The sequence below is a fragment of the Malaclemys terrapin genome, chromosome 12 (assembly GCF_027887155.1).
Source record: "Malaclemys terrapin pileata isolate rMalTer1 chromosome 12, rMalTer1.hap1, whole genome shotgun sequence".
Taxonomy (NCBI): Eukaryota; Metazoa; Chordata; order Testudines; family Emydidae; genus Malaclemys; species Malaclemys terrapin.
Window position 1 is genome coordinate 26184311 of NC_071516.1, and position 17954 is coordinate 26202264.

Sequence of the window (17954 nt, forward strand, 5' to 3'; positions counted from 1 at the left end):
AATGAAGTAGCTGGGGACACTTTACGTTAGATGCTATAACTATGGGAGCCTGGTGCCCCTGGACAGTGGAAGCCACAGGGGGATCAGAGGCCCAGGCAGTAGATATAACATCCCAGGACCTTCTATATGATGAGAAATTAAAAAGACTGGGACTGTTCTGCTTAGAAAAGAGATGACTAAGGGGGGATATGATAGAGGTCTATAAAATCATGACTGGTGTGGAGAAAGTGAATAAGGAAGTGTTATTTACCCCTTCACATAGCACTAGACTTAGAGGTCACCCAATGAAATGAATAGACAGCAGGTTTAAAACAAACACAAGAAAGTACTTCTTCACACAACGCACAGTCAACCTGTGGAACTCATTGCCAGGGGATGTTGTGAAGGTCAAAAGTATAACTGGGTTCAAAAACGAACGAGATAAGTTCATAGAGGATGGGTGGGTCCATCAATGGCTATTAGCCAGGACAATCAGGGACACAACACCATGCTCTAGATGTCCCTAAGCCTCTAACTGTGAGAAGCTAGGCCTGGATGACAGGGGATGGATCATGGATAAATTGCCCTGTGCTGTTCATTCCCTCTGAAGCACCTGGCACTGGCTACTGTCAGAGATGGGATGCTGGGCTAGATGAAACATTGTGAATGTGGCCATTCTTATGGAGCCTCCGGGAGGTCTCCAGGGCTGACACGCCTGGAGATAGAGTAGCCTTTATGGCTGTTTTGCCAGGCTCACAGTTGCAGTACACATAAGTTGCACTTACATGTCACTTTGATGCAGCTCACTGTGCTGTTGAGCTGCTCTCAATCTCTTCCTGACTGCTACCACTAGGCCATGCTGCCTCCTGACCAATGCAGTTACCAGCAGGGATGGATTCCGAGCCTGCTATTCACCACTCCCTGCTGCTGGTCACAGGCTGGCCTGGTTCCAGCTCATTATGTTCCATGTTGCTGCTGTGTCCCTTGAACTGGTCTCCTAGATGGTGGTACAAGCTGTCTTCCCTTTCACCTTCTAACAGCCGTGAGCACTGGGCTGCTTGTGCCTGCACCATTCTGCACTATTTGGGAGGTGGCTGGTCCAAGGTGCTGCGCACACCCTTTATGGGCATGTTTGTGGTTTCTGCAATTACCTCATGTAATTCTACCTCTGCTCTCATGCATATTCCTCTCTGTCTGTGTGTCCCTTTCTGCTCTGGATAGATGGGTCTTTCTCTCTGACCCCTGGGCCAGATTCTCTCTTGTGAGCTGGCCTCATTACACTGCCCTAGTGGTACAAAGGAGCTGGAAAGCAACTGGATCTCCTCAGCTATTGTGGTGCCAGTTAGTACTACCAGCTCCTATGCCACCCCCTTCTGCAGGGGTCATGTGGGAAGGGACCTGAGCTCACTGCAATTGCATTCTGCCTCTTCTCAACTGCGTAGAGTCCCTTCAGGGCCATGGGCCTGCTGGCATTGTGTAAAGCAGCCCCCGTGCTGCTCTGCTGTACACTGGGGCCAAGAGAACTGGGCCGCCAGTATCAGGGAGTCACAACTGTGCAGCCCTCCTCTGAGCTGTGCCCAATTTCCATCTCTGTCTCTCCACCTTGGGGCCTCTCTTCTATGGCACTGCCATGATTGTACTTTGCATTTACGGGCATCTAAGAAAACCAAATGTGCCTGCTATGAAATGCTAAAGTTAACAGAGTCCCATCGTACTGGGAGATTCATGCAAGTACCTCCCAGTTCATTCAGCAGGAGCAGAGTGCATGCATCTCCCAGGGTAATAAGGCTGACTGGGAATTACTCTTCGTGAGTCTGTCCCGTGCATACATGTGTTTTTCTCTCCCTTGCTCTGTCCTCTGTCGCCTGCTGGGCTGTTTCTCTCTCTTGCTTCAGTGCCTTCCTGTTGCTTTCCATCTGATGAGTCACTGTCTGAGTATCAATAAGGATTCAGAAGGAGAACAAGTTACATATTTTAAAAGCGGGACAGAGCCCTGTCTATGTAACAATCCCTCCACCAGGGGTCATTCTGCATTTCCAGGATCTACACCTGCCTCATAGGCAGGAAACAATTGAATCGACATGTGATTTGTTTTCCTGGGCAAACTATAGTGAGGTCCTGGAGCTGCTAGGATTACACTCAGATCCAAAGTTGTGTGGGTCAGGTCTGGATCCGAGCCTCTGCAGAGCTCAGAAAGGAGTAGCTGGGTCCCAGGCAGGGTTCTCCTTTGGGCCCATCTTCCTGTTTGGCTTTTGATACTAGCTCAGACACATCAATAATGATTCCATTGCTGGAAATCAGAAAGCATGTCCAAAGTACAGATCCTATCTCGCTAATGCCTGCCTTGAATAGGAAGTGTCTGAGTCGAGTGGGGGAAGTTACCAATGGACTCTCTGATTTCTCTTCACTTTAAAAGCCAGTTTGCTCATCTCTGCAGAGAGTAGTGCAATCAGAGTCATAAATAAATCAGAGCTCTCAAGGACTTATTGTAACAGCAAGTAATTCAAGCAGTACACACACTCCCTGCCTGGGCAGTCCAGGGAACCAGACTACCTGTGGAGCCAGAATCCCATGACAGGACAGACCTCCTGTAAACAAGCTTGTCAAGGCAGAGCTGCTGCTCACACAACCATGGTCACTGGCATGGCAGCCTAGGAACATAGGTGCGGCCATCCTGGTCAGACTGTGGCATGGGTGTAGTCAGACAATCACCTGGTTTTGCAAAGGCATTACCTTGATGATCAAACAGACCTTCCCCATCTGCTAGGATCCTACCAGCCTCAGCACATAGATTTTCATTTCTCAGGAGCAGTTGTAGCAGAGCCGGGACAGGAGCAGCTAGAGGCCCAGACTTGGACCCTGCCGAAGCGGAACTCTCCGTTCCAGGAGTCCCAGATTCCAGGGGTAGTGAGTCTGTTCCCAAGGGGGCAGTTTGGTTTTTCTTGGTTCAGTTCTGCTCCTGGGTGGGTGAGGCTTATGTATGGGTTGATTCTGATCAGCCGTTGTGTTCCTGGAAGGGCTGGATAAATTTGCCATGTTTCAGGGCTGCATCTCACAGGGTTTAATGTAAGGCATAAAACCAGGTCCACACGTGACTGCAGGTGCTGTCAAGACAAATGAGAATTAAGCTAAATTTTCCCCCCATGATGGAGGCCTCCTCAGATGGAGGTGCACGGGAGGGAGAAGCAGTGAGCACAAAGACCCAGCCACTTCCATTTTCCTTTCCTCTCCTGTCTGTCTGTCTCTCCTCTAGAGAAAGACTTTCCTCTATGCCAGAACTTGAAAGGCCAGACCCTGCTCTCAGTTACACCACCATAAACCAGGAGTAACCCCATTCTTCTTACTGGAGTTGCTCTAGATTTACACCACCACAGCTGTGAGCAGAATCCAGACCCCAGTGTGAACACAAAGTCCAGCATCAAGTGTGCCCTGCACAAAAAGCTACGAGTGGAAATGCAGGTCTGAGCGAGTCCTGAAAGTCTGTGCCCGTCTCTCAAAGAGGAGAGTAGTGAGGAAATCTTGCTGTACTCGACTGGCAAGGAGCTGGGGATGGCCCTTCACCCTGAGAAAGCTTGGGATTATATAACCCCTCCCCCACCCGTGGGGAAAGGAGCAGCTTGAGGAGAATGGGGGCTTGGAAGAGGCCCCTCAGCCAAAAAGCCTTTTGTGTGTGTGCGAGATTCTCTGGGCGAAGAGTCGTGCTGAGGACGTTGTCACCATGGCACCCCGCTCTTTGTCACTCACTGGAGCTGTCAGCTCAGTGCGCCTGAGCCCGGCTGGCAGCTCCGTGACAATTCGTCTCGGCTGTGAAGCTGGGGTGGGAAAGGCAGTTTTTGTTTGGCAGAATTTCTCCTCCAAACTCCCAATTTTGTTTGCAGTGATCTGTCCACCCCACCCCCACCCCCCGCCGCCCTTCCCCCATCCACCCCACTGAATCCCCAAGGAAGGGCTGTTTTCGGAAGCCACCTTTGCACATTTTTCCATCCCAAATGTGCTGCAAAACGCCTTGAACATCAAGCCGGTTTGTGTGTCGTGACAACTGTCCTGCCCCTCAGTCAGTGTAGAGCGGTGACACTCTCCCTCTGCCCACCCCAGACTGCACGGCGCCTCCTTGCAAGTGCCTCAGTTCTCATGAGCGTGGGCTCCAGTTTCAGGCAGTATCCCACTTCCAGATGCCATGCCGCTTCTCTCCCTCCTTGCTCTCTTACTTATGGGTGTATTTGCCTGCACCACAGACCATGGCACAAACCTAGCCAGGCTGTGGAGTGAGGTGTATGTAACCAGGTGCCATATGCCCAAGCGGATGAGATCTGGGGTCAACTGTAAGTTAATTAAGGCCAGAGGTTCCCAAGCCGGGGTTCATGGAGCACTTGCCAGTGATCCACAGGGAGCCGGCTGGTTACATGTTGCAGGGTTTCCAGGTAAGAGTAACAGAATATATGGGAGGGGAGCAAAAACAGACACTGGCTTCCAGGGTTAACATTATTCACAAAGGACAAGTCTTACTGCCCTGAAGTGTTAAACGTCCATTAAACACTGCCCTAATCTGACTGTTCCATGTAAGGAAATGTTGCCATGGAGATGATCTGAGAGACCAGTGAATGTAAAGGGTTGGGTCCACAAGACAGTCTATTAACATATGTTTCACATTGTGAAAAAGTTTGGGAAGAGCCTGTTTGGGCAAAGTTTAAGGACTGGATGGAATATCAAGAGGTTAATAGGATTTAATTAAACAGTAATTGTTTCTCACCCTTTCTCCTGTTTCTTTGTCTACATTTACCTACACATTGGTCCAGATTCTGAAACATATTTAGGCTCCTAACAGCCATTGAAATCAGTGGAAGTTAGGAGCCTAAATACATTTGAGGATCTGGGCCTTAGACTGTAAACTATTCAGGGCAGGGATTTGGCTGGTGATCTCCTTGAACGATGGAGGATGATCAAGAATCCATGTTGTCCTTTCTAGATCTGTCTACTGTCTTTGATACCATTAATCATGAGGTTTTATTGACATATCTGTTTGTCACCCTCCTTGTCTGTCCTGCCTTCAAAACCTGTAGTCACCAGCAAGTCTAGATGGAGTTACTTGAGTGGTTGGGTTCTTTCCTGTTTTAAGGTAGTGTTGGGCATTTGCTCCTGTGGCATCAATGACCCCTGAAGGGTGCCAGAATGGCCAGTTTTGCCATTCCTCCTGTTCAACATATGTACAAGGACATTGGGAGAGTTAGTGAGGAGATACAGGCAGCAGTGTATTCAGTATGCTTGATGACACCCTGTTCTATGTCTCCATCACTCCTGTCCCAGCCAGTGCAGTGGAACAAATGATCCAGTGTCTATATGAGCTTGGGGCTTGGAGAAGGTTAGCTGGCTACAGTTCAGTCGGGATTAAATGGAGGTAATGTTAGTAGGTTTGGGGAAGCATCTGAAAGAGCAGAAGCTTACTGTAGTACCATTGACTGAAGGAGCGTGTCTGCCATTTGCATCCTTTGTTCAGATCCTGGGTTCTTTCTTTCTGGACCACCAGGGGTCAGCTGGAGCCAGGAGTGCTCTTCGCCATACACATCCTCTTCTTGCCCACGAAGGGACCTTAACCACAATCATCCATCCTTTGTTACTTTGAGGTTAAATTATTCTAATGTGCTCTCTTGATGCTACACCTTGACATCATTCAGAATGTGTAGCTAATGCAAAATGCAGCTGCCCCCATATAATGTGGAATTTCAAACCAGGAAAATATGACACCACTGCTCTGGGAGCTACATGGGCTGCCAATGTTTCCAGGGGGTGCCGGTTTTAACCTACAAATCCCTACATGGTTTAAACCTGGGAGATCAACTCTTTCTCCATGCTAAAAAGCACAACTGGGATTGGCAGACGTCTTGAACTGGACCCCTTTGTTATAAATGGGAAGGAAGGGAGGTGCCTGAAAGGCCCCTTGACTTTGCTCCCACATAGCCCAGGATGGCTAACTTTCTGGGCACACTGTCTGCAGAGCCCATTTATTTTCCCCAGTTCAGAAGGCAGCTGGACAATGAGCTGCTATTAGGTAGGTAACCATACTCAGCTCTTATCTAGTACAGTGCTCAAAGCATTTCACAATATCCCCATGAGGCAGGCAGTGCTATGATCCCCCTTTTACAGAGGGGAACTGAAGCACAGAGAGGCTAAGTGACTTGCCCAAGGTCACACAGGACATCAATGGTGGAGCAGGGAATTGAACACAAATCTCCTGGGGCCTAGGCTTGGGCCCTAACCACTGGATTGCTCCGCTGTTGGCGAGAATGTTGTACTGGTAATTCACTAACTACTGTAAGATCTCAGCTGTTTGTGTGTAATACTGGGGGCCTCCCCTTCTTAATATATCAGCGGTACCTAGAGCAGGGCCAGGCCAATGTCATTAACCTCTCAGTGACCCAGTTATGCATGGAATAAATACAGATGAAGGGGAAGTGACATAATCCCTGATTTCCCGTTAGCAGCCAGTGCTGAATGTGGTCTGAAAAAAAGAGGAGGGGGAATCTATCATAATGGATCAAAGCGTGCCCCTCGGCCACCTAGCTCCCTGTTTAGTTTTGGTTTTGCTGGATCTATGACACCCCCTGCCACCCCTCCACACACACATTAAGCGCTGCTGGCACCAAGGCCATGGGAGCACGAGCACCCAAACCCAGTTCCCCATCTAGCAGCCAGACAGTTGTGGACCAGCCAACCCCTCTGCGGGGATGCCAGGGGTCCTGTGCTTTGGGGGCGGAGGGGAGAGAGTCTTGTGCTTGGGGGCCCTATAGCCCAGGGGCTTTGTTGCCACACCAAGCAATGGACCAGCACCCTGTCCTGGGACCCCCGAAACACACACTGGCAGCCCAGCCCCAGGGCAGAGCGATGGAGAAGAGGGGTCTCAGGCCGGGCTGCCCAGTGAGCACGTGCGGGAGTCCAGCTGGATCCGGCGTGATTTCTCCGCGCCCGCCCGCCGGCCGACCCCCCCGCCAGCCCGGGCTCGGGGGCGTGGCCATCCAGGCTACCCCGGAGCCCCGCCCCGGGGCGGCGCACAGCTGCAGCGGCGGGGCGAGGCAAAGGGAGGTAGCGAGCGAGACCCGTGCGGCTCTGCCCTTGTCGTGCTGCCCCCCCCCCGCCTCGCCCGGGCCCGCGAGCAGAGCGCACCATCCTCCCGGCTGCCGTGGCCCGTCCGCCGCCCCCCGCAGGAGGGAAGAGCCGCCGTCCCTGCTTTGTGTCTCCCATGGCTTTGTGTCTGGAGCTGTGCAAGCGATGTGAGTGCGGGGCTCGCCGGGCGGGGTTCTCCGGGGCTGGGGGCCGGGCCCCTGGGTGCGCAGTGCGGGACCCCATGGGGGAGGCTTTGGTTTTGGACACCGAGCCGCTCGGGAAGCGGGGCTGCTTTGTGTGGCGTGGCTCGGGGGGGCTCCTTGGAGGGGGTAGGGGATGGACCCCAGCCGTGCTGCGCGGCTCTGCGCTTAATAGTCAGGCGCTGCTGGGCCGGGCTGGTGTTTTCCCTGCGATGTTCCGACCCAGCCCTGCTAGCCCGGATCCCGACAGGATGTGAGCTCATTTGCCTATATTTGTACTGGGCCGTCCCAGGCTCGGGCGAGCTGCATTTTTCTCGCTCTGAGTAATGACATTCGGATGCGCGGTGCTCGCTCGCTTTTGCCTGGGTAACTCGGCCAGTTTCGCCCTCCTGTGTCCAGTTGGGGTGGCTGGTCTGTGAGTTCTCAGGCAGGCTTGGGCGGTGCTGTCCTGCTGGAGCCCTTTGAAGGTAACTGCTGCAGGTTCACCAGGAACGAATACAGGGTTTCTTTTGAACGGGAAACCTGTGAAATGGGTTCCTGTCATTTGACCCAGGAGGTAAGTATTAAACCGGGGGGATATTTTTATACAAAAACAGAGGACAGTAGTTCCTTGTTTCCCTTGTGGAAACGTCTGACTGGCTTTAATCGGTATGAAAACAATAAGCTTCTATAAAAACCGAGTAAGTTTCTATAGACACAGAGAATGAGCTCTTTATATACGGGTCTTACAAACTGTCTCTATTAAATCCCCTAAATGAACTTTGTGGGACTATTGTAGGGTTACGATCTATAGAACTCTTCCAGGGTGATTATCGCTCTGGCTCTGCACATCTATTCTAATTAACGTTTTGTTGGATAACTAAGGCAAGACAAAGTCTGTACACACAAAGGGGCTGTGATGTGTATGAGGTTTGACTGGCTGGCTAAGTACACGTGGGACTTCCTTGCTTTCTATTTTGATTTAGTTTCTCCTCTTTTCCCCTCACCCATCTATCTCCCTGAACAATCTTGCTTCAGGGAGATATATGGATGTTGTGAAGGCCAAGACTATAACAGGTTTCAAAAGAGAACTAGATAAATTCATGGAGGATAGGTCAATTAATGGCTATTAGCCAGGATGGGCAGGGATGGTGTCCCTAGCCTCTGTTTGCCAGAAGCTGGGAATGAGTGACTTGGGATGGATCAGCTGTTCTTCATTCCCTCTGGGACACCTGGTATTGGCCACTGTGAGAAGACAGGATACTGAGCTAGATGGACCTTTGGTCTGACCTAGTATGGCCGTTCTTATGTTGCTTACAGGGGTAGTTACTATGGATGGGCAAGTGAGCCTAAAGCTTAATCTTGTCCCTCCTACCCTGTCATCTGGGTGATGGTGTTATGAAAATGAGTCTCGAGCAGTTTAAGTCGTCCCCTCCCACCCCCCGCCATCTCCCCTGGTCCATGGGCAAAAGATACTTTGCATTTTAGGTTGGAATCCTGTGTTTTCCTCTGAACTGACCCATTCCTCCCCCAAATTAGGAGAGCCCAAGAAACAAATTATCTACAGTGCACAGGGTGAGAAGCCAGGCTGTGTGCTGGGGAGATTTGCCAGAGCCTATGCAAAAGGAACCTTTTTCCCCAAGTCCACTATTGTTGGCTCAAGATTTTGTGGCCACCATATGGCCTTACTGACACATTGATGGAATAACCAGAGCATCAGCCAAGTGGTGGATCCATAATGCTGCTGCTATCAGGGCCTCCTGTTTGCAGGGGTGGGTGACAGTCAGGGCGGCTCCAGGCACCAGCGCAGCAAGCGCGTGCCTGGGGCAGCAAGCGCGTGCCTGGGGCAGCAAGCCATGGGGGGCGGCGTGCCAGTCACCGTGAGGGCGGCTGTCAGGCAGCCTTCGGTGGTTTGCCTGCGGGAGGTCCGCCGATCCTGGGGCTTTGGCGGCTGGTATGCCAAAGGCGTGGGACTGGTAGATCACCCGCAGAAATGCCGCCAAATCCGCGTGACCAGCGGACTGCCTGCAGGCGAGCCCCCAAAGCCCGCCTGACTGCTGTGCTTGGGGCAGCAAAAAACATAGAGCCGCCCCTGGTGACAGTACTTCCCCAGGTAAGGGACAAGAGAAAAGGAGAGAGCTTTAGAATGCTATAGATTCTGTTACTTCAGGATATGTGTCTGTACTCCTCTGGTATTTGTAGAATACAAGAACTAATACCCAGACTCATCAACAGCATGAAGAAATGCATTGGTTTACTACTTCTACTATAGATATTGAACTAGTTCAGAAGTGGTGAAGCCCGAAGCTAGACTAAAGCTTTGCCAGCCATGTGTTCTGATTTTCCTTGCATCTCATAAGCTAAGCAGGGTTATGCCAGTCAATATTGCAGGGTACCAGGTTAATACTAAAGACCTCTTAGGAGTACATGGGTGCTGCAGAAGGGATATTGCTGTTTCATTAATTTGTATTCTTCCCTGGAGGACCCTGGTTGCTGCTGGAGGTGCTGTTTTGGGTTTGGTTTGTTTGGAGCAGGATGGGTGATGGATGAAACATAAAAGTTGAGTGCTTGGGGCTGTTAAGGCTCTATGACTGTTAGCAGTGTTCTGGCCAGAGCGGGTAACAGATTTACCAATTGCAAATTCTGCCTTCAGAGTCACTTGGATATGATGATCTTTATTTCTTTCTTAAACTATTTGGTGTTGCTATGCACTATCATACAGGAACTATGTTCCACCAAAGAGGTGACTGACTACTTGAATGGGGTATGTGAGGGAATTATTCCTTGCTATAGTCAATTTGTAAAGCACTCTGTCCTTCTGCTTGAAAAGCACTGTGGAAATTTGCCAATTATTTGCATCTCGATAGCTATTTCCATTCCAGAATTCCAAAGCACTCAAACACTAACAAATTAAGCCTCACAATGTGCCTTCAGGTAGAGGAAGTATCATTATCCGCTTCTCCAGCTTGTAAAATAAGGACTGTAAGTAGCTTGCCCAAGGTCACACAGGAAGTCTGTGGCTGAGACAGGAATGGAACTCTGATGTCCTGACTCCCAGTCCAAAATCTGCCTACAAAGAGGTAACATGCAATTTCTGACCCTTGAAAATGCACCTGTCCTTTAGGAAGGAATGGGCCAGATCTTCAGCTGGTATAAACTATACTCATAGAAGACAGGTGTGTTGCCACCAATATGCCCAAAATCCAGTAGAACTATAACCAGATTAGGAACAGATTCCAACCCCTCCCCCTGACTCCACATGCAGTCCCATTCATTTCAATTGGACTGTTGGCAGAGTAAGTGCTAAATGTATGTGAGGGTGGCAGAATCTGGCCCTTAGAAGTCTCTGCCATATGGAGAACATTGCAAATGTAATATATTTAGCCACTGACCAAGGGCAACACTGCCTGTCCCTATTGAGGCCAAGTGGCTTCAATATTCTTTTTAAGAAGGGTTGACTTGTGATTTTGAAGCCATAGTTTCTGGATATGAAAGGGAAAAATTTCAGCTGTCCACAAACTGTCAAAAATCATTATACCCTTCCCCTTTTACCATCCAACCACAACTTACGTTAGCTTGTGTGACTAGGTGCATGTCAGATAGACACACACACAATTACCTACTTTTTGCATGTAGTTTTGCTAGCTTTTTTGAGGCCATTTCTGACAATTTAGCCCAAGTTTGTCGTCTGCTTCAATCCTGCATGCACAATGTATGCGAGACCTGCTGCTTGGTGGCGCTCACTGCTGGCTTGTTCATACAGCCAGAGCAATATACTTCAAAATTGCTTTTAACATAGAATAAATAACAATTGTGAGGCATTTCCAGATTGCAGTTGCACATCAGTACTCCTGAGGGAATTATGCACCAAAAAATTAAAAATTGTGCCCAAAACTAAAAATTATGAGCACAATCTTTTAAAATTCTGCAACTTTTATTTGTCAATAAATAAATGTGGCTCCAGCATGGCAGTGGGGGAACACGACTGGCATGAGGATCCAGGAGGCAGCGTTCAGCTGCAAAGTCAGCGGAGTCAAGACGCGGCCTCCTTTAGCTGGGCAGCTCTGCGCTTGCAGAAACGAGGGGAAGGCAGTGACACGTAACCCCGTGTGCCCCCCATGTCTTGCCTCTGTTTGGAGGGGGGAAGTCCCCCCAAAAAACTGCACCCATGGTCGCCCCCCGCACCGCTCGTGTGGCTTCCCTTTGCTTCCCTGCTGTTTTCGGCAGGGAAGCCCAGGAATTCTGCAGGGGAACCAGTTTTCTGCGGGCGTGCAATCACGCAGAATCCCCCCAGGAGTAACATCAGCTTGGTTTCCGTAGGTTTTTCTGTTGTCCACGCTTCACTCAAATGTGTGTCACCCTGGCAGTTTGTTAATATGATGGAGAATGGTGTATTTTCTTCATGACAGTGCAAACTTACCTGTCTGCAGAGGTGAGATTTCAGAGCCAAATTGCAATAAGGCTTCTCCCCCCACACACACCCTTTCATCTGATGCTTTCGGCTCTTAAACGGCTGCAGATTTTTCCTGGGTTGAGGCTGTGTAATTGGATTCAGTGCAGTGCAAGTTACAATAACATATGTGAGCTAGGAGGATTAGGGTTGTGTGGACGGGTGGCCTTCTTTAAGAAAAATCCACTTTAATTTCTGCCAGGAAAAGTTGTCAGTACACTGTCTGTCAAAGCAGATTTTACAAAATTACCGATAAGTATAATTGCAGTTCCCTATGAAAGCAGATTAGAGTCCATGCTGTCAGGATCAAATTTTACAATGGGTTGTAATCAAGACAGAGTGGTGAACTTTGGTTTGCTCTTCAGGAAGATACTGAAAAATGGGCTCCTCTCTGCAACCAGTACCCTGGCTCACATCACTAAAAAATCAGAATGGGGGTGGAAATTTAATTTGTTTGCTTAAATGGTGTTTGTTTTTTAAATTGTTTAACTTGCTAGTCCACACAGAGTGGGAATGCTGCCATAACTGGTGGGATCAGCCAGATTAATGACTTGTAGGCACTTTGTCCCCAGTGATTGTATTTAAGTCTCCTTACGGTCCTCTTGAATGGCTCCTCAGATGTCAATAAGGAAGGGAATGATGGTCCCCTTTTTGCTAGAGACTTCCTGAGTGACCTTGAGCAAGTCACTCCCTCTCTGTGCCTCAGGTCTCCGTTTTACAGAGGGGGGATAATAGCACTGTCCTGCCTCACAGGGCTGATGTAGGGATAAATGCGATAAAGATTGGGAAGTGAGTGGATGGATTGGAATGGTTTGCAGTGCAAGGATGGTGAAGAGGTAGGAAAGTTTTTGCTCTGCGCTAATGTAGCTGTGTCCTAATTGAAAAGGGCAGATTACCGTTAAAGCTTCCTAGTGCAGCATTTCCCAAATGGGGGATTGCAACCCCGAGACATGCATGCTGCTGAGTACACTGCACAATGAAAGGTGGCTGCATGCTCCTGGCCGCCCTCACCTCGCTGCACCGTGTGCTGCACGCTGAGAGGCCCTGGGACTCGTCAGCACATGCAGCACAGTGAGCTGGCCGCAGCAGCTGCTGCTGCACCAACCCTATGGGTAGGAAGAGAGGAGCCCACCAGATCTGAACCCAAGGGCTTGGGTTCTTTTCCGATCTGAAGCCAACACTAGTAGTGAGGTACTTTCTGGTTGCAGGGCTCTGTGTCAGACCCCTGGGGAGTGTGTTAATAGAGGTGAGCCCAAAGAGGGTCAATGGCATACAGAACTCTGGGACTCCCTACCCTAGTGGAATTGCATGCTCACTCCAATGAGTGCAGTTCACCACCCCTAGGACACAGCAGCATCTCACGGATATGAGGGACAGGATTCTGACAATCCAAAGATAACTCTGGATGCAGACCGAGGGGCTCTCACCCACAGACTGAGTAACAGAACCTGTGGGGCCTCGTGTCATCTCAGCTGCGACCTATAGAACAGTGACACTTGTCGCTTTTGACACTTCCACTTCAGGCTAGGAAAAGACTGGTGTTTCTAGTGGCTTAGGGTAGGTCTGATTGACTCACTAAGGAGGAGAGGATGATTTGGCTCAATTTTTTTTCTTAATCCTTCTTTGTAAAGCATTTAAATAATTCTGAGGCAGTTATCAGAGGGAAATAGCGAAGAGTTTTGCTGCTTCCCTCCCTCCTTTCCTTGCATTTTTGCTGTTAGCCTTGGTCTGTAATGCAGTACAAAGGATAATGAAGTAGCAGTGGCTTTTCAGAGTCACTGGTGCCTGTGCTGTGATGCAGAAGGAAGAATTGTCTTAGAACTGCATCAGCCAAAATACCACTGCCTGGCCTGCTGCTCTTTCTTCTTATCAGCCAGTGCACACAGGAACTTAGTTATTCTCATTACCCTGTTGGCGCTCTGTGGGTTAAGCCTGTCAGTTCTCTTTACATCACCAGCTGGATGATGAAAAATCTCAGACTAGACTGACCTTCAGAGCCTGAGGAAGTTACAGGCATTCTCAAAAAAATCAAAGAGCAAACAGTGTTAGGATGTCTAAAGAATGGGATATAGAAATAATTAGTGTTGTAATGCCATGATATCAATTGGTGGTATGCATATTCATCTGGAACACTAGGTAAAGTGTTCAAGAATACCTACATGCTTAACTCACATAAGCCCCATTTTCATTGACTGTCAATAGGATTTAGCCACCTAGGTAGATAACTCACTTATTAAACTACCCACTGTCTTCATCTCATTGCCTTGTCTCAGTTGATGTGGAAAAAATAGATTAGAGAAAGGCAAAGGCCTGCTGTATGAGGAGAGTTGGAAGACTGGGTCTCTTGGTTTAGAGAGGAGATGGAGACATGAAAGAGGTATACAGAATGAAGGGTATAGAGAGGGTAAATTAAACACTCCTATTTACCCTCTGTCATAATATGAGAAAAAGGGGATGTTAATGAAACTGAAAGGCAACATATACCTCTACCTCGCTATAATGCTTTCCTCGGGAGCCAAAAAATCTTAGTGTTATAGGTGAAACCGCGTTATATTGAACTTGCTTTGATCCACCGGAGTGCGCAGCCTCCCCCCCACCCCCCGGAGCACTGCTTTACCGCATTATATCCGAATTCGCATTATATTGAGGTAGCGGTGTACTTAATATTAATGAAAGGAGTGATTTTTGCACAATGTCATAAGATATCAATGAGGCCAAGAGTTTAGGATTCAAAAAGGGATTAGACATTTATATTGCTACTTACGTGGTAGCACCTAAGGATTCCAGTTGTGGATCACAGACCCATTGTGCTAGCCACTGTACAAACTTAGAGATGTAAATCCTCATACTTCAGGGCATAAAGCCACCACTTTTTGCCTGGGATTGGGAAGAGATTTTCCCCAATAGACAAGTTATTCCATAATTGTCCCGCATGAAGATTCTTGTACCAGAAGCTTCAGGGGAAGGAATAGGCCTCTATCAGAGATATGACGCTGGACTAGCAGGAGCACTGATACGATATGCTAATTGCTATGTTCATGCGCTAATATATAGCGCACTACTGTGTGTGACTCTTCTTGGAGTTAGTCCTCCTGTAAGAAAAGAGTGGGGCTTTTTTAGGGGTACTTGTAAAACAGGGGCTGCCACCTCGTGGCCAAAGGTAGCTCTGCATCCCCCTGCCTGTGTTTTCCCCCCACTTTGCCGGGCAACAGAGATTCGTGTCTCTCTCCCTTTCTGCATTCTGCACCATGTGTGACATGGCAGGGTTTCTCCCCAGCTTAACAACACTCACTGCCATGCCCAGGCTCCTTTAAGTAGGTTTATTTGTCCAAATATAAGCCCATAATAGACTAAAACAGTCCTTCAGCTCACCCATTGTCCTGGGATTTCACAGCCTCCCCTCTGAGGTGTTTTTAGTAATCCTGTTTCTTGCAGCTTCCCAGTCTTAGCCAGCTCCTCTCACAGCCAGCTCTGCTCCCCTTCTGGAACACCTGCCCTAGGGCTACTTCCCAGAGCACCTGACCCCTTGTTCCCGGGGTCCACCACCCTGTTAAGTGTCACTTCTCTGTGGTTCCTCTCCCCAGGCACAAGCTGCCCCAATCACTCCTCTTCCTGTCCTCTGACAGGCCTTTATAGCGCCCCCCGGGTAGCCCTGCCTCCTTTAATTGTTTCTGTTGGCTCCACCTGCTCAGGCAAAGGGACACTGAGCCTGGCCTACTCACAGGGATCAGCTACCCTGTGTCTGGACTCCTTATCTTTTCCATGTTGGAAACTTCACTTCTTCCAGCTTGCCACCTCTGCCCAAACATGAGGCCCTGAGTCACAGTCATGTTCTCCTTGCTCATGAAACCTGTAAGGAGCCCTTTGGAGCCTATCGGTGCTGCTGCTTTACTGGCTGGACTGACACAACACTCCTGTCCCCTACAGTGTGATTTTTTTTTTTTCACTCCTGGGCTGCATTCTGCCCCCTTTATGCGGCTACTCCCTGTAGCCCAGGGAGCTACAGTGTAGCTCCCTGGGCAACACAGAGCTAGCATAATGACCCAATACCAACCCCTTGCAGCCTCTAGGAGTGTGTCAAGGACAAAAGGGGAGATTCTGGGGATGGGGCAGGGGCATAGCTAGAGCACTCTGGGAGTGGAGTATTCAATAGGCAGTGGAAAGTTTTGACAGCAACCCCAGGGATTGTTGTAATCTTATGCTGGGGCCTGGGCAGGCCCAGAATTCAGGAGGCACAAAATGGTTTAAAGCCACATCTACCTTGGACTGGACTTTGCTGCAGAGGGCGAGCTCAGAATCTCAGCGCCTTCCAACTTGGGGCTTAATTCTGAGAGGTTCTTGGCACTTGCAACTCTAATTGAAGTAACATTGCAGGTGTTCAGGACCTCTTGGGAGCAAAACTCTGGGCACAAGGAAACTGGCTGGGGCCTGCCAAATGGCAGCACATTGTATTGGCACCTAGCATTGCTGCTTCATCAGCAAGCCAACCCATTGGGTGGGGAGCAGCATGGGTCATGCCCAGTAACAGGCTCAGCCTTACGCCTAGCACCAGGTTCTGATGTTTGTTGGGAAGTATAGTTGCAAAGTGACAGTAAAATCTCTTCATGGATTATGGAGATTTCCACAGCTAATTATGGGCATTAAGTCTTACACTGCATGTTAACATTTATTGTTCTTGTGCCAATATGCTTACCAGAAATGCCAATGCCAGAAAACACTCATGATTACTAAGTGGAGACTGCTAAAGTAAGCTCTTACAATCCACTCTGTCCAGAGTAGATGGCATTCTGGCTCCCCAATGCAGTAACAGCTTTGACTGGCTTGTGCAAGTGAGATCCCTGTAAAAGTGGAGAGGCAATCCTTGCATATGTGAGCTCCTTAGTCCTCTATATACAGGACAGGTACAGCATTGTTCGTAGTTCAGATTTCCCCTCTCCTGCCCTGCCCATCTACCTGAAACCCAGGACTACCTTTAAGACTGAGGAATGCTTAGTCACTCTGCCCGATCAATCCTTGCCCTTGCTGCTAAGCCTGCAAACAATGGCACAGTGCATGCCTTTTGTGAAGTGGACACCTGTCCACCAGGAACTGGCCTGAGACTCAAACGTGAAGTGGCCACTAAGTAATCATCAAATGGAAACTAGTGCACCAAAGAATCAGGCACTAGCTCTCAGCTGATGGCATACCTTGAGCTTTGTTTTTTCCATTTTATGGCTCTTGGGATTTAGCATCATTGTCAATGAATGCCCATGATGACTAGATAAATGAAGAAATATAGAAAGAAACTTCCGCTTCATTTTAATGTAGTAAGAGTAAAGTACAGTCTATTGTGCAAATATTTAAGACTGTTTTCTGATGTAAACTCTTTCTGTGGGCAAAGAACACTAAATCCAATGAAAACTGTAGGATACCTCGACTCTCAGAGCATAATTGAGCAAGCTGGAATTTTGGCTAGGGAACTCTTGTGAAAAGTGCCAGGGACTCCTCTTTTTTAATACCTATCTCATAGAACTGGAAGGGACCCAGAAAGGTCATTGAGTCCAGCCCCCTGCCTTCACTAGCAGGACCAAGTACTGATTTTGCCCCAGATCCCTAGGTGACCCCCTCAAGGATTGAACTCACAACCCTGGGTTTAGCAGGCCAATGCTCAGACCACTTAGCTATCCCTCCCCCCTCAAACAGTGATCAGAGTTTTGGGTTTTATGTCTTGGCTAAAATACAGACAGCATCTTACCTCAAAATACAAATATTGTCCATACCTCTAGTGTATCAACAAAATAAGGATATTTGCAAAGAGGCTAGAGTTGGACCATTTGGGTAATACAATTTCCAGTTTTCATGCTTTAGTTCATACAACTACAACATTCTAATAACACTGTAAACATAGATAAGTTAATTAAATCCTCACTCTGAGTAAAGGCTGTTGTCTGGGAATTGTACATATTGTACCATTCATCCTTCAGCTATGCTACATTGAGTATTGCTTCCATTTAGAAAGTTAAAAATAGAGACTTAAATAGGTTAACAACATTCTTTAAACTAGCATTTTACTTGCTATATCCTAGTAGTGTCTTTAGGCTACATTGTGAAAATACCTACTTTTTACTTACTATTTGACTTGATGCCTCTGAAGCATTCTGTACCACGCCAGTCGTATCATATAGAACGCCATACTTGTAAATATTTGAGGGCCAGACTTCAATGGCCTTTAGCTCTAACCCTAAATATGCTACATGAACAAAAAATGA

The 17954-nt window shown here is 48.5% G+C and overlaps 1 protein-coding gene across 3 annotated transcripts in view; it reads left to right on the forward strand.

Moving 5' to 3' along the window:
- The window catches only part of DLGAP4 (DLG associated protein 4), a 104067-nt gene that overhangs the window by 34117 nt on the left and 51996 nt on the right, over nt 1–17954 (forward strand). The window contains exon 1 of one of the 3 annotated variants that reach the window (XM_054045338.1): nt 7070–7244. The exons of the other annotated variants lie outside the window; for them this stretch is intronic. Within the exon in view, the coding sequence (XP_053901313.1) occupies nt 7214–7244 (31 nt within the window). The 5' untranslated portion in view covers nt 7070–7213. Of the gene's footprint in view, nt 1–7069; nt 7245–17954 lie in introns of those variants that run through there. 3 annotated transcript variants of the gene reach the window in all.